This window comes from Cotesia glomerata, linkage group LG2 (genome assembly GCF_020080835.1).
Source record: "Cotesia glomerata isolate CgM1 linkage group LG2, MPM_Cglom_v2.3, whole genome shotgun sequence".
Taxonomy (NCBI): Eukaryota; Metazoa; Arthropoda; class Insecta; order Hymenoptera; family Braconidae; genus Cotesia; species Cotesia glomerata.
Window position 1 is genome coordinate 21,148,830 of NC_058159.1, and position 16,567 is coordinate 21,165,396.

At 33.1% G+C, this 16,567-nt stretch overlaps 2 protein-coding genes across 2 annotated transcripts; both read right to left on the reverse strand.

The window, feature by feature from the left end:
- Positions 1-6,571: 6,571 nt before the first annotated feature.
- Positions 6,572-7,571, reverse strand: LOC123259066. The gene is made up of 2 exons (XM_044719332.1): positions 7,098-7,571; positions 6,572-6,880 (listed from the first exon to the last, which is right to left on the reverse strand). Exons 1-2 carry the CDS (start codon positions 7,569-7,571, stop codon positions 6,572-6,574), a joined length of 783 nt encoding a protein of 260 aa, XP_044575267.1.
- Positions 7,572-9,387: 1,816 nt separating this feature from the next.
- Positions 9,388-11,121, reverse strand: LOC123259067. Its single transcript, XM_044719333.1, has 2 exons — positions 10,680-11,121; positions 9,388-10,577 (listed from the first exon to the last, which is right to left on the reverse strand). Exons 1-2 carry the CDS (start codon positions 11,119-11,121, stop codon positions 9,388-9,390), a joined length of 1,632 nt encoding a protein of 543 aa, XP_044575268.1.
- Positions 11,122-16,567: the final 5,446 nt, after the last annotated feature.

The following is a 16,567-nucleotide window of genomic DNA, read 5'->3' on the forward strand; positions in this document are numbered from 1 at the left end:
TGGTTTTCAAGGCTATATTAGGGATTCCGTCCAATCCCGGCACTTTATTATTCCCTACACGGTTACAGGCCTCCAGCAGTTCTTCTTCAGTGACAGGTGGAGTGTCATCCAGTTCGCCTGGCGCCAACTGTTAATCGAAGTTGCGTTGCTGTTGGAATAGTGCAGAGACGATTTTCTGGAGAAGTTGAGGACACGTAGGTGATGGCATTTGTTGTTTTTTTAGGTGGGTCATAACCACCTTATAAGGCCTACCCCACACGTCTTTATCCACCTCGTTGATGAGCTCTTTCCAGCATTGTCTCTTACTATCCTTGATGGCTTTGTTCAATGATCGACGGGCTTTTTTGTATTCTGCGACCAGCTCCACAGAGTTAGGTCGTCGATAGCCACGCTGGGATATTCTTCTTTTCTTTAGACACTCTTTCCGAAGAACACTGATGTGGTCGTTCCACCAGTGCACTGCCGGGCGTTGGCTTATGCTGTGTTTCCGGACCATACTGGCGTCACAGGCCTGGACAACTCTTTTCATCAGGTCCTTGGTCATTTCTTCTGCGGATCCAGTAGTAATCGGTTCACTACTAAGGGCTATTACCAATGTGCTTGTGTCAAAAGGCTTCACTTTCCATCCAATGGTATTGAATGACTTGATTGGTCTTCTTGTATTCCGGTCATGTGATATTTCCCAGAGAATTGCCTTGTGTTCACTGGCTGTGTAGATATCCATCACCTTCCAGTCGTATTTCCCACTGATGAGGCTGCTGCTGACGAAAGTGAGATCTACGATAGAGCTTGCTTCTCCTTTAGTATAAGTTGGCGTATCACCACTGTTGAGCTGGTCTACATCTAGTGTAGAGAAAGCTTCTAGGAGTGCTTTTCCTCGCGCATTTGTCTGCTTGCTGCCCCAGTCTACTGCCCAGGAGTTGAAGTCACCGGCAATCGTGACCGGATAATGCTGCTTGGCGTCCTCGGTCAGTTTGTCCAAGAATTCAGTGAATTCAACAATGGATAGGCTAGGTGGTGCATAACAGCTGTAGAAACGGATGCCGTTAACTGTTGCTGCTACAAAGCCGGCATTATCATTGTTAACTACACTCTGGAAGGGATGCTTACCACAAGACCAGATGACAGCCTTGGCGGTGCTGTCAGATTCCCAAGGCTGGGTATTCAAGTATCTGTATGGCTCTGCTATCATTACTAAGTCTAACTCTAGTTCTCTTGCTGTTTGCATAAGCAGATCATGTGCAGCTTCGCAATGGTTTAGGTTTAGCTGCAATATCTTCATGTCTGTTTGTTTGTTATCTTCTGGAGTGCCTCTTTAAATACTGGGCACCTGGATGCGCCAGCATGATGAGCCGAGTTCTCCGCACTTTGATCCGCGCATAATACACATTTCGCTGGGTTTTTGCATTCAGCAATCTTGTGTCCCTCTTGTCCGCACCTAATACATAGCTTAGACCGATCCACATTGCTCTTGCACTGGGATCCAAGATGTCCAAAGTGTGTGTGTGTGTGTGAAAGTATGTGAATCGCTTATAACTTATGAACGGCTCATCCCATTTTATCGCGGTTGGTGCCATTTGAAAGGGCTTGCCAAACTTAGATTTTTAGTATAATTTGGATCGATTCGGATCAGTAGATTTTGAGAAATCTTAAAAAAACTAAGAAAAAAAATTTTTCCAAATGTGGTTTTTTTTTTGGATAACTTTTAAACGGCTCCACCAATCGATTTCAAAAACTAATCAGCTCTAGACAATAAAAAATCACGTTGATCGCCACCAAGCTGGTCGAAATCGGTTAATTCGTTCGAGAGATATCGTGAACGAAAGAAAACCGAAAAAAGTGTTTTTTCGAAATTACTCCGAAATTTTTGGTTCGATCAATTAAAACCTGAAAATATCTTATGGGGATGATAAAACTGCGTCGAATGCCATCAACCGCGTGAAAATCGGTTGATCTATTCAAAAGTTATTGCGGTTTGAAAATTCCAAAAATAGTGTTCTATGAAACTTCTATCAGACTTTTGAGCTGGGAGAGCTCAAATGCATAGAAATATTATCTCTTTGAACTCAGTGAGCTCAAAATATCACATAAATTATATTTTGAGCTCAAAAATCTCAAAAATGTCATAAGTAAAATTTTAAGCGCCGAGGTATGGAATTAGCGGGAAGTTTCAGGGATGGCCTTTAGGGTAAACCGTTTTTCTAATTTTTTTTATAATGTTATTATTGATCCATTTTCATTTCAATCTCACTTTATTATACCAGAAAAATTTACGGATATCTAGATTATTATTTTCAGGTTCTGTTTCTATGATGCTTATAATAATTTATAAATAACAATTATGAATGAGATTGAAATTTAAAAGGTAAAAATGTTTAGTAATGAACAATAAATGAAAAGATTCTTAAATGAGGTAGTCATATTTTTAATAGTTAATAAGATTTTTAAGCATCAAAGCAAAAAAAAATTTTTTTCCGGAAGATTTTTCATAAAGAATTGCCATAATTTTAATAAATAAATTAGTAACAACTAAATTTTTTGGCTTAATTTATTCTTTAGCTAATGGAGAATTAATATGCCTTCTGTATTTTCATCGTATTTCCATTAGTTTATAAATTATAATTTCATTAAAAAAAAATTTTAATTATCTCATAAACAACGCATTTTTTTGTAACAATTTTTTAAACAATAGGAGATAAAAATTATTAAAAATCATTTTTAAGTATCTTCTGATCATAAGAAAACGGATCAATTATAATATTATAAAAAAAAATTTTCTTTCAATGTTTAATAAAACTTAATAATTTTTCACCATAGTAAATTACTCAGCGATAAATTTATGAACATTGAATGATCAATTCATGAATACTCAATGACCAATAAATAATTTCCTAGTGAATCACTATTGATAATCAGCTCATGATCAATAATTGATCCCTCAGTAATCAAGAATAGACCACTCAGTGATCTTTAATTGATCACTCAGTGAAGAAATTTGAATTTTACAGTTTCTAAGAAAAAAAAACTTCAGTTGATTTCAAGAGATAAACTTTCTAAAGAATTGGAAAATGTATATTTTGGCTTTAGTTAATAAAAAATACAGAAACATTGAAAACTATCAGTTCATTTTAATTTTTTTTAATTCCACACGTGACCCGAAATGGGAAACTATTTTGTTATTGAAAAAGATTCAAAAAAAATTTTAAACTTTCAATTAATAAGTGAATAATTCAGGTTATTACGGATCAACTCTTTTTATGTTAGTTTTTATTTTCAATTCAGCAATTTATTTTCAATTAATTTTAATTTTTTTTTTAACCCTGCACGTGATCCAAAATATGAAACTATTTTGGTCTTGAGAAGGATTCAGAAAGACTCACGAATTTGAATTCATATTAATTTATTTCAAGCCAACGCACAATCGCAAATGTGGAAATATTTTGGTATTGGGAAGGATTCAGAAACATTAAAGACTCTAAACTAATTTTAATTTTTTTCAATTCCACACGTTATCCAAAATACAGAACTATTTTGGTATTGAAGGGGATTCAGAAAGATTGAAAACTTTCAATTTATTTTAATTTCTTTTAATCCAACGCATGATCGGAAATGCGGAACTATTTTGGTATTGAGAAGGATTCAAAAAAATTGAAAACATTCAATTTATTTTAATTTTTTTTTATCCAACGCATGATCGGAAATGCGGAACTATTTTGGTATTGAGAAGGATTCAAAAAGATTGAAAACTGTCAATTCATTTGAATCTTTTTTAATCCAACTCATAACCCGAAATGTGGAACTATTTTGGTATTGAGAAGGATTCAAAAAGATTGAAAACTGTCAATTCATTTTAATCTTTTTTAATCCTACACGCAACCCGAAATTCGACATTATTTTGTTATTGAGGATGATTCAAAAATATTGAAAATATCAATTCATTTAAATATTTTCTAATCCAACTCATAACCTGAAATGTGGAATTATTTTGGTATTGAGAAGATTTCAGAAAGATTAAAAACTGTCAATTCATTTGAATCTTTTTCAATCCTACTCGTAACCCGAAAATGCGGAACTTTTTTGTTATTGAAGAGGATTCAAAAAGATTAAAAATATCAATTCATTTGAATCTTTTTCAATTCTAGGTGTTTAGAAATTCTTATATTATTTTTAGATTCAATATAATTGAAAAGTATTAATTTAAAGTTCAGATGAAAAACTTGTGGAATAGAATTTATTCAAAAGTATTCAATTCTCATCTTTTTCAATACTTTTCAATGAGTATTTTTAATCAGGGATAGTTTGGCAATATTTATGATTTTATGAAAAGCTTTAAACAATTTTCTTTTGATTAATGTATTTTTACTTATTACAAATTAATTTTTACTCTCGCAATCAAGGGTTAAAATTGTCGAAAATCGAGTTTTAAAATTTGCTCAAATTAAATGCTCGAAAACTATAAATTTAAAAAAAATTCATGATAAATATTTTCGTCTTAAAATTGAAAATAATATGGGAAAATACTTATAGCAGATATTTTTGATAATTGAATGCATCAGTTTTCAAAAATCTAATGTGATATATGAATTCAGCGCATCAAAATAAAAAAAATAAGCTTTATTAAATCCACTGACAAAATTATACGAAAGCAATACCGCGTCTAGACTAAGATAAAGTCTTATCGTACGATATCTGTGGAAAGTATCAACCGATTGAAATCGGATTTGTGGTATTGGAGATAAAAAGGTTTATAAAAAGGTATTGGAGATAAAAAGGTTATAAAGATTCACATCTAATAAAATTCTTTAAGATTTTTTCGGTCAGCCTAAAGAATTAATCGTTTTTCTTATTTTTTTTCTCTTTTTTGTACAACTTTCTAAAACTATTTAAAATTATTTATGATAAAAAATGAAACATTTTTTTAGCATCAAAAAATTTTTAATTCATACAATTGTTAAAAAATTATATAAATATTTAAAACCGTTCATCGGAACACAGACTTTTTAAATTTTTTTACAAAATTCAACAATCTCTATAGAAGGTTTTATAATTTTAAAACAAGTAATTCATTACTGAAAAACGGTCCATCAATTGCAATTTAAGTAAATTTATTAAAACTCAAAATTCGGCTAAACTCGCATAACTTTTACATGAAAGCACTTAACTTGAAATAATTAAAAACTTAAACAATACAATGTCATTATTAACAAATAGACAAGTTAAGAGGTTATGATAATGCTTGCAGAGAATGTCGAATTATCTTCAGGCTTGAACGAGCACTTTAAATTATATTAAAATAATTTCCTTTAAAACGACACTATATATTCAGTAAGTATATCATTTCTTAATACCTGTCATGAATCTCAATATAAAAAGTATTCATTTAAATTAATGTATTTATTAGAATAATTTTTGTACATTATAAAAAAGCTAAATAAATTGCAAACGCGGGCTTATTTACTATATTCACAACACTGTTATAAATATTAACGTATGCTAGTGTTTCTACTTAATCCCTATCCAATTCAAAATTGTATCTCATTTAGCTTCAAAGAAAAAAATTATTTCAATTAAGATAAATTTTCTATTGAGAAAAAAAAAAAAAAATTGTTATTTTCAATACATATGCGCAAGGGTATAGGGATTTTGACGGCTTGAAGTGACGACACGTTTGAGGCTATGGGCGCATTATTATCAAGATCGAGATATTTATCCGGACCAGCGTAGAGAGTATATATATATATACTAGCTGACCCGGCAAACGTTGTTTTGCCATGTGAATAATTTCTAGAGAATTTCTAGTGTAGAAAAAAAATTACTAACTTATTGGAAGTGTATAAGGATGTGGAATATGAGTGAAAAAGGCCTGGAGCGCTGTGAACGATGAGGGAATGTTGTTTAAAAATAACAAAACACCAAACATTAATTGTTTTAATTTATTAAAAGTAATAATTATTTATATAATTAATTAATTACATAATATTAATCTCTTAATGCTGCAGCGTGAACAATATTTTTTGTTAGCCCGTCTTTAGCTAATACAAACAAACTTGATGGTATACCCACTCGAGAGCATGCAACGTATAATTGTCCGTGTGAAAAACATGGTGTGCTCAAATCTAAGCCACAAACAGACATTGTTTGGCCTTGGGATTTATTAATAGTCATTGCAAATGCCAATCTAATCGGAAATTGAATACGCTTAAATTGAATTGGCACATCTGTGGGTATAATAGGTATTCGTATGGTGTCAATATATTTTCACCTCGAAACTTGCCATTTAAAATGGTGCCTTCGATAACGTTTTTCATTAATTTTTTAATGACTAATTGCGTACCGTTGCCTAGCCGTGGCGGGTTCAAATTACGAAGCAAAATAATTGGAGATCCAACCTTCAATTGTAAGTTATGTGGTGGCATGCCTGGCAAATCTAGTGAGTTCAAAAACTCTGTTGGAAAATTTACAGCTTCAGTGTCATCGCAAACTGTATCAATAGATTTATATGATACCAAGTCCCCTGGCAATAACTGTTGTATCTTCAGATTTAAAATGTCAACATCCACATTTTTTGCAGCTAACATTGCTCTTTCTGCAAGCCACTCGAGATTTGTTCAATAAGAGCATCTTGCGAATCAATGATTGTGCAGAAATCATTCGCTAATTTTATGTATCCAGTTTCAGCTATAGTGACTTTTCCATCGCCGATATCTAAGAGTTGTTTTGAGAATGTTTCAGCGGATGGATCTTGAAGCTTTTGAACGCGCATATTTACTTTCAGCTGTACTATTTCAACATTACGCCACAATGTCGATGATTTTAAGCAGGCGTTGATTTCATCGGGAAGTGTGTGTCTGAATGACGGGAAGTGTTTGTCTGAAGTCACCTGAAAGGACTAACAGAGTGCCACCAAATAGTTTGTCGTTGTTTTTAATATCTTTCAATGTCCTGTTCAACGCCTCAAGCGAATGTTTGTGTGCCATGGTACATTCATCCCAGATGATAATTTGACACTGTTTCAGCACTGTGGCTATGGACGATTGTTTTTTTATGTTGCACACTGCGTCAGGGTTATTTTGAATATTTAGTGGTAGCTTAAATACTGAATGAGCTGTTCTGCCGCCATCCAATAAAGTTGCCGCAATGCCCGATGATGCAACGGCCAATGCGATACCATTATTGGATCGTATTTTGGCGAGAATGAGCGAAATAAGGAATATCTTGCCAGTTCTACCTGGTGCATCTAAAAAGAAGAACCCACCTTGTCCTGCTGAAACTGCGAGCATAATGCGGTCGTAAATGATTCTTTGTTCCTCATTCATTAGTGGGACATTGCGAGTAACAATCGCCGCCGTTTCTACAGTGTTGTACTGCATTTCACGATTCATTTCAGTGTTTATTAAATCAGTTGCACCTCGATTTGGCGAATTCATACCGAAATGACTGAGTGGTAAGTTGGCAATGATAATGCAAAGATCCTCAATAGCAATCAATGCTTCATTGTACATATCGTCGCTGAATGTTATCGCTAGATCGTTACACCTTGTACGATGTTGATGCAATATATCATCAGTCATTAAATCTTTTTGATTATCCCATATGACCCAAATTTTACTTTTTGTATTTGAGTATTTTAGTTTATTTTTTAATTACTTAAAAATTAATAGAAACAATTATTGTTATTAGTGCGGCGATTATTATTTAATTATTGTATTTATTTAGTTAATAATTTTATATTATTGTTACTGAAGGTATGATTAAAATTAAGAAATTAAGCGTGTGAGAAATTATTACGAAGCCGAACGAATTAATTGTAAAAGAAATTAAAAGACTGGGAAAATTATTCTAAGTTCCGAACAAGATTTAGTATGGGAAAGCGATGAATGGATATAAAATCAAAGAAATGACGATTATTATTTTGTAGGAAATAATTTAGGTAAGCGAAGATTTTATAAGTCCCGAGGACAATTTAGTATGGAAAATCAACGAATGGATATATAATGAAAGAAATTGCGATTAAAATAATAAAGAATTGTGAATTTGACGAAACGAATGGATAGAGAATGAAGGAAATTACGATTAAAATAATAAAGAATTGAGTTTGGAAAATAAAAACTTAGAATTTGGCGAGACGAATGGATAGAGAATGAAGGAAATTGCGATTAAAATAATAAATAATTATTTTTGAATGCTAGTTCGAGGACACCGGACAGGTGTCTAAAACGACTCTTCCGGTTCGTTACAAGAGAGTTGGGGGAAAAATGATAAACGCCAAAATTTGGCTCGATAAAGCAACCAGTTCTTTCTCGGGAGAATTACTCGGGCGAATACTCTTCACCAAGTAATTCCAGAGGATGATACTCTACCTGGAGTCTGACCAAGGCCCAGGTAAGTATCATGAACCGACCGGATGAAAGTGCTTCTCCCCGTGCCGAAGCCTTCAGCTGAAGTACGGTAGGTGATCATAAGCCGTGTAGGTGGGGGCGAAGAGGACACTCTCCATTTGCTCTCGGGGTAGAGGTTTAGGCCCAGGGGTGACGGCTAGTCTCCTGGGGAAGCGGGGAACCAGCTCTTGACAGTTAGTTCGCGATTTTGAACCGCGAATAATGTGTGAAAAGAGTGTTCTAATATATTGTTTATATTGTTTAATTTGTTTATATTGTTTATATCGTTTATTAACATGATCAGGCCAATAAAGAGGTTTCCCTTTTTCTTTGATTTATTTAAAATGAAGTGTTTTGTTTATATTTTGTTATTGATAATGTAATCCCCGTTTATGACCCTGGACTCCGGCGAGAAAATTTCGAGCCGGGGACAAATAAATTATTTATTTTTATAATTTTTGAAAACGTGGACGTTACACCCACAATATCTCTGCTCGGGCTGGAAAACATGCAGTCAACACTATAGCGAATAGTAGACGAATTTGTATTGCTGTACAGTTCAATGCTGCTTCAGCAAGCATACATTCCCACTGATTGTCATCTTCTAGCAACCCGAGTGCAAGGCATGCATCTTTATACGTTGTATACTGTTACCCATTCACTTTACGTATATCTTGAAATGACAATGGGCCAGTAACATTAACCAACAATAGTCGAAGATAAAAGCACTCAGTCTGTCTTGGATTCACTGTAAATACTCGCCCCAAGGCGTTTGATTTGAATAAATTGGGGCATGCATCAACTGGTGAGCCTTGCTTGCGGGGTATCCATTGTTTTGTTTGAGCCCATGTGAAATAGCGAGGTACTTGTGAATAGAGTAAAGTACGTGCAAAGGCACCAAAATCATCCGCACGATTACACAATTCAAAAAATTCAGTGTGTAGTTTTTGGTGGATTTATAGCACGATCAATCGCTGTCTCGTTCGTGAAATATACACGCTGACCATTTTCAAGATGGTATGGCTAACTGAACAACTGCTGGATCCCGTTCATGAATTGGAAAACCAAAGATACGCCAAACAGCTTCATTGGAGTTGATGTACCGACCTATTTGGTAGAGCGTTATTTCATCGTTTTTATTTACTGAAGGAGCATTCACATTGGTATTTTCCACTCTAAATACCCCCATGTCACTGCCTTTATGGACATACTTGCAAATGTATTTGATGCTCTTCACAGAACTGCAGAACTCAACATTAATATGAGCATTGTATGTTTTGCTCAGCAGGGGCGAATATGGCACGACCCAACGATTGTCAATATCAATGTCTGTGTTTCTGATGTTTTTAATAAATGATTGTCTGCCATTATCTGGATTCCTTCGACGATATATTGGATATCCGTCCACATTTGTGATTGTATCGTTAGTGAAATCTTTAGGGAAATTTTTTGTACATTTTCCATCTGACATGCAAGGCGATGAACGATTAAAAGTACCGCATGGGCCATGAATCATGTTTGCTGTAACAATATCAAACAGCATTTGATCAGTAGACGGATCGGGAATTTCTGCAGAAATGATATTATCTATTTCTTCAGGACGGATTTTGTCGATTAACCGAACCAAAATGTGGGCATGAGGTAATCCTCGCTTTTGCCACTCAACCGAATACAGCCAGCAACGTATGGGACCGAATACATGTGATTTAATAATAAAATTTATTAATGGCTTCAGCTTTTGTCTAAACACACGTGCTGTAATGTCATGACGATGTATTGCATTTTGGCCAGGCAACAGCAAAGATGTAATCTCTGGCCATTTTGGATTACATGTGAACGTGATAAATAAACACAGTCGCCCATATTCGCGCACGAAAGTCAGAGCATCCTGTATATACTCTTGCATATGACGTGGACTGTCTACGTACGATGATGGTAGAATGACAGAGTTACCAATTTCGGCGGCGTCGGCGTTGTTGACAATAGCGTCTCGCAAGTGAATGTACTCTTCCACCCGTAGCTTGAGTTGATTATATCGTAAGTATCGTAGTCGTTCGCCTTCTAACTTCGCGTACATGTCGACCATGAATTGTTGACAAAGCTCTCGAAATCGTAGAATGACGTTATCCAGCCCGCGTCTAATCATCAATCTATACGCATAATAATCCTTCGAACTAACGTTTTTGTTTGTTTCGGCTCCTGTAATAATATATTCATAAATATTAATTTAAGTTAATTGTGTTTAATAATTTAATTGTTTTATTAAAAGTGTAATAATCAAATTCATAATAAATGAAGTACCTGATACGGGATCTCGTTGTTTAATATTTATGCTATATCCGTCTTGTCCCTTCCAGAAGATTAGCGGATATTGGAGAGCGTCATATGAACGGTGTGTATCAGCAATGAACTGAAGATTATTATTTCTCCTACGAATCACAATGTCTCGTGCACCTGTACGATCGCCAACCATGATTCCAGCAACGTCGTCAGCAACAGGTGCATTGAATCTACGAATGTGTTCTCCAGCTGGTGTTTTATCAGGATTAATAACAATAGCGTGATTATCGCTTTCTAATTTGTGCATGTGGGATTTGAATATTTTCAACAATTCATTATGCTCATTCAATAGAGCATCCAGCTCGCTGACGATGCGTCTAGCAAAGAATGAATCAAGGTTATTGTAGCCACAACGTGCATCCATCCGATTAGCTAGTGCGCTTCCGGAGTCCTCACTGCCCATAAAGTAGATTTGTAAAAATTTTATGTGGTTCGTTTGGCATTGGCAGCAATGAGCCTATTTTATGATAAACTTGGCCTCTGATTTTAAATGTAGAATTGTATTGCTGACCATTTGCATTAGTATTTTGAACTATTTCTGTTGCTCCGAACGATGTCATTTGAAAGCATGAGTTGAATGTTCGAATGGACTTCAGGAACACGTTAGAATCTGGATCTGTGCCGATAAGCAAACCGTTCAATGGTTCCGGTGGTGTTTCAATTACAGGTAGTTGTACCTTCCCTGACGCGCAACACATCCCGGCTGGTTCATTTTTTAATTTCAAAGCATGACAATACGGGCATTCTTTGTCCATAGCATCAATTACTACTTTTGAATGAGCATAATATTCAATATCGGGCTCATACTGGAATGCTAGACGCAGAAATGATGTAGCTACAAATGCTCGATGTGCCTGTTGGCGTTGTTGGTCATTCGCTCTGCGTCTATTGACAGTAAAACGGTGTGATTGTCGTTGTTCTAATCTCATGACTTCATTGCGTTCAGCTCGTGTATCGTCTGATTGTTCTTGACGCAATTGCGCCATTCTCACACGCGCCCCAGTATTTTCTTCCTGAACTTGTTCTTCGGTTCTTTAGGCTCTTCTATTTCGAATGCTTCTAGATTTATTTGTATCACGGCTCAAATTGGCCCCTTTGCGTTTTGTTGGCATTGTTCACTGTACAATACAAAACATACATGAATAAAACTGATTGAATTATTTAATTATTATATTAATCATTTATTTTATCTTTGATTACATTAAATATACATGTAAAAATTAGATAGTTTCACGAAAGCGAAAAATTTTATGTTTCTTAATTATATCGAAAATACATATTGTTAGAAATAGTGAAAAAAAATTCTGTCGAAGTTAGAGCTCTTATAAGTAAACACAAAAAAAAATTTCCCAATTGTAATAAAAATCTAACTTTCACCGAATTCGTTTTTCACCATTCCCAACAATATTTTCGTTATAAATAAGAAAGAATAATTTTTGATTTTATAATAAACGTAAAAATAATTTATACTTACAACTCAATAGCCGTTGTTTGCGGGAACTCGTGACACGTGTTGAGTATTTTAGAGGTTATGTAAGTCACTTAATTAACTGATCGTGCGATTTACACTCAAAATTAATAATTTTATTAGTTATTAATAATTAATTATATTCAATAATATTAGTTATTAATAAATAAATAATAAAGTTACTCGAGAATATATTTGATATGAGAGTTACACTGAGATAGTAAAAATGTTTAACTACTACGCTTGAAGCATAAACACTAACAATAGCCGAAAACTGTAGAGGTAACATCCCTACTCCGTGCTGTTTACAGGGTGAGAAGTGACACCGGAAGACACATGGAGGGGATAACTTACCAAGTGATAATAATTGATGTTATCGAGCGGGATAGAAAATGATAAAATTATGAAAATGACTATTAAAAAGCAAGGTTGGTGATAAAAAAGTGCAAATTTAGAGTTGTATGTATTTTTTGATGCCACATAATAAAAAAATAAAAAAAAAAATTTTTGGGGTGAACACCCCTTATCACTTAGAGGTTAGAAAAATAGATAGTAGCCGATTCTCAGGCTTACTGAATATGCATAAAAAATTTCATGAGAATCGGTCAAGCCGTTTCGGAGGAGTATGGGAACGAACATTGTGACACGAGAATTTTATATATATATATATATATATATATATATATATATATATATATATATATATATATATATATATATATATATATGTATATATATATTTAATGCCGTAAGATGGACGGCGGAGTTTCTAGGGTCCACCTTTACAAGCATGGTATGTGAGTGTATTCCGTACATGCTTGTAAATTAAATATATAATATATAATATAACATAATATAATAATAATAATATTATTATTATTATTATTATTATTATTATATTATATGATATTATATAATACTAGCTGTTACCCGCCCGCTCCGCTGGGCACTTCATCGAATTGTATTTTTAGAGATCTAGACTTGAAATTTAATGGGAGTATTGTTTAGATTTATACAGATTTCAAATTTCATCAGATTGGCCCGTACCTTTTATCTCTGTGATTATTCTAGCTAATATTCATTGTAAATTTTAATGTGCAATCACTATGACATTCCAGTGGTTTTTTTCCAAAAATGAATAATGACTGAAACGAAAAAAAAAATTTGAAATGATCATTGAACGTTTCAGTTAAAGTAATTGCGCATCTCATAAGTGAAGTTGAAATTTGGCTAGCTTAAAGCGTGACGAATTTTGCCGTTAATTTAAATTTCCTCCGTGACATCAATTTTTCATAGAAACTTATTTGTACATGTTTTTAACGAATTCTCTTAGAATAAATAGCCAAATTCCTTTTTCACATCTCAAGTGCTTAGAAAATGCATTCATTTCAATCTGTTACGTTCCCGCGATCCGGTAATAAGAACAATTCATGGGTTATGTGATCAGCAAAAATAAAATGTATGTAAAATTCTTAGTCCCTTGAGTGAATAGCTACATGTAAAGTTAAATTTTGGAAACCTTACAATGACTTTTTTTGCCGCTGCCAAAGAGACGATTGTTGTGAGAAAATATAATTATTAAAAAAGGAAAATATTTAAATCCGTTGGCCTTGGAGGCCATTCCCGTAAGTTCCTGTTTCTCTTGAGATTCTATCACATTCTATATCTATAGGAACTGTATTTGAAAAGTATAAATTTTTTGACAATTATCACTCCCACACTCTTATATGGGAGAGGAATTTCATAAGATCCTATTCGAGAAAATTTCTACATTATAAACAAAAGGTTTCAACAAAACTTCAAGTCCATAGAAACTTTTGTTTGGAAATGAGAGATTTTCATTGTTAACACCCCCGCAATCCCTTCTAGGGTTAGAATTCGAGAAAATCCATTCTTAGCTGAACTTGACATCATACACGAAGATTCTCACCAAATTTAGAGTCTGTAGAAGTTACAGTTTGGAAATTAAAATTTTAGATTTTAGCACCCATCCCTGCAATTCCTATCGGAAATAGTCTTTATTGAAGTTCATTGTGAGATGATCTCTACATGAGAAATAAAAGATTTTTACCAAATTTAGAGTTTTTAGAAGCTATATTTTGGAAATTAAGATTTTTTATTGTTAACACCCACCCCCGCGATCCTTATTGGAGGTAATTCGTTGTAAAGTCCGTTATTAAATAATTTCTATATTATATGTAGAAGACTCTTACTAAATTTGGGGTCTGTAGGAGCTATAGCTTGGAAAATAAAAATTTTATTTGTTAACAACTACCCCCACAAACCTTCATGAATTTCGTAAAATCCGTTCTTAGCTGACCTCTACTCGGCGAAAGGAATATTCCTACAAAATTTCAAGTCGCTACGCCTTATGGTTCCAGAGATATCGTGATAAGTCAATATATAGGTGGAAATCTCTTATATATATATATATAGATTATATGATGTTATAAGATATTATATGATGTTATATGATATTATAATTAGTTAATTAGTTAACATGCAGTTCTATATTTTTCCAATTAAAATAAATAGTTAATAATTTAAATTATTGCTGTAAATAAAGAAGAAATGTTTTGAGGTTTGTAAAGAAACACGTGCTCATAGTGATTTTATTATAAGTTTGTGATGTTCATCAATCAAAATAAATAACGATATTAATCATTCATATTGGGAATTAACAATTCGAAATTAATAAAAAAAAAGTTATTGAATATGGCCGAAAATAATAAATATATATGTGAAAGATGTAATAGTGATATAAAGGTTTCTGTAGAAAGATCCCGTACTGAAGAAAAATATATGCCGCATATACGGGGGCAAAAAAAAAGTATGTGGCGTATATATTTTATATGTGCGACGTATATGTATTTTGTCAGCATATATGCGCATATATATTTTTTCAGTGTGGGATGTACAAAATGTAATATGGATTTTGATCCATGTTGTATTAAATTCCATAAAATTGTGGATGAAAATAATAAAAAGATCAAGTGTAATGGGCAATATGAGAAAATAAAATTACAGTTAATAAATAAAAGTGAAAGTAATAAAATAAATAAAATCTCTAACAACTCAGTTCTTAACAATAGACGATCTACTAATATACCATCACCAAGTAATCTCCAAGGAAGGCGTTCAATTACAGTATTAGATGACAAAGATAAAAGTATAAAATCTAAACTTGAAGAGGTCACAACAGTCATAAATAATAAATTTGAAGAGAATTTCAGCAACTTAAAACAGCTGATAGTGGAGCGATTGAATAAAGAAATTTTAGAAATAAAACAATCATTAAGTCTAAAAATTAGTGAGGAAATAAATAAAACTGTAAATGAGGTAATCAAAAATATCTTGAAAGAAAAAATTCATGATAAAATTTTTGACGAAATAAATAATAGCTTGACACAAGTGATTAAAACTGAGTTAAGCGCATTTAAAGAAGAAATGTTTCCATGTAATAGAAATATGTCAGAATACAAACACAAGCAACCTGTCAATGTATCTACAGAAAGAATTATTATTAAACCTAAAAGTAAACAACACAGTGAGGAAACTGTGAAACATATTAAAAGCAATATTAATGTCAGTGAACTTGGTATTGGAATAAATAAAATTAATAATGGTACGAATGGCAAAGTTATTGTGGAATTAGAGAAAGAACAAGATAAAAATATTTTGACGAATGAAATAAATAAAAAGATTGGAAACTCAGTTGACGTCACAGCTGTAAGTAAAAAGAGACCTAAAATTAAGATAATTGGTATAACACAAGATATATTTGATATGGAAAATAAAATCCTCACTAGTAATATTTGGAAACAAAATAAATTAGAAAACTTTGACGAAAACATAGATATTAAAATATTTAAAAAATACATGAAAACTCAAAATGTAGGGTCATTAATCTTAGAAGTACATCCTAAAATTCATAAAATATTACTAGACAATGGTAGAATTAAAATAGGTTGGATGAGTTTTAGAAGCTATAACTTTATTGATGTCAATAGATGCTTCAATTGCTAGGGATTTAACCATAAAGCTGTAAATTGTACGAGGGCTATCGTCTGCAGGAGATGTGCTGATCAACATAAGGAATCAGATTGTAAGGTGAACTTCAAGAAATGCATAAATTGTGCGAACTGGGTAAAAAAATTCAATGTGACAGACTGGGATGTAAACCATGAAGCAACGAACGTAAACTGCAAATGTTATGCTAAAATGCTTAATAAGGAGATAAAAATAGTGCATGTACCATGTGATAATTAACAATTAAAAATAGTTTCGCTGAATATCAATGGATTAATCTGTAAAAAGGATATTTTATTCAAATGGATGGACATAGTTAAACCTGATGTTGTGTGCTTAAGTGAAACTCATG

Coding starts and splice junctions, on each gene's coding strand:
- LOC123259066 (XM_044719332.1), bottom strand. CDS start 7,571: ATGACTGATGATATATTGCATCAACATCGTACAAGGTGTAACGATCTA. Junction 6,881..7,097: donor GCGGCAGAACAGCTCATTCA/GTATTTAAGCTA, acceptor TAGTCCTTTCAG/GTGACTTCAGACAAACACTT.
- LOC123259067 (XM_044719333.1), bottom strand. CDS start 11,121: ATGGGCAGTGAGGACTCCGGAAGCGCACTAGCTAATCGGATGGATGCA. Junction 10,578..10,679: donor ACAACGAGATCCCGTATCAG/GTACTTCATTTA, acceptor ATATTATTACAG/GAGCCGAAACAAACAAAAAC.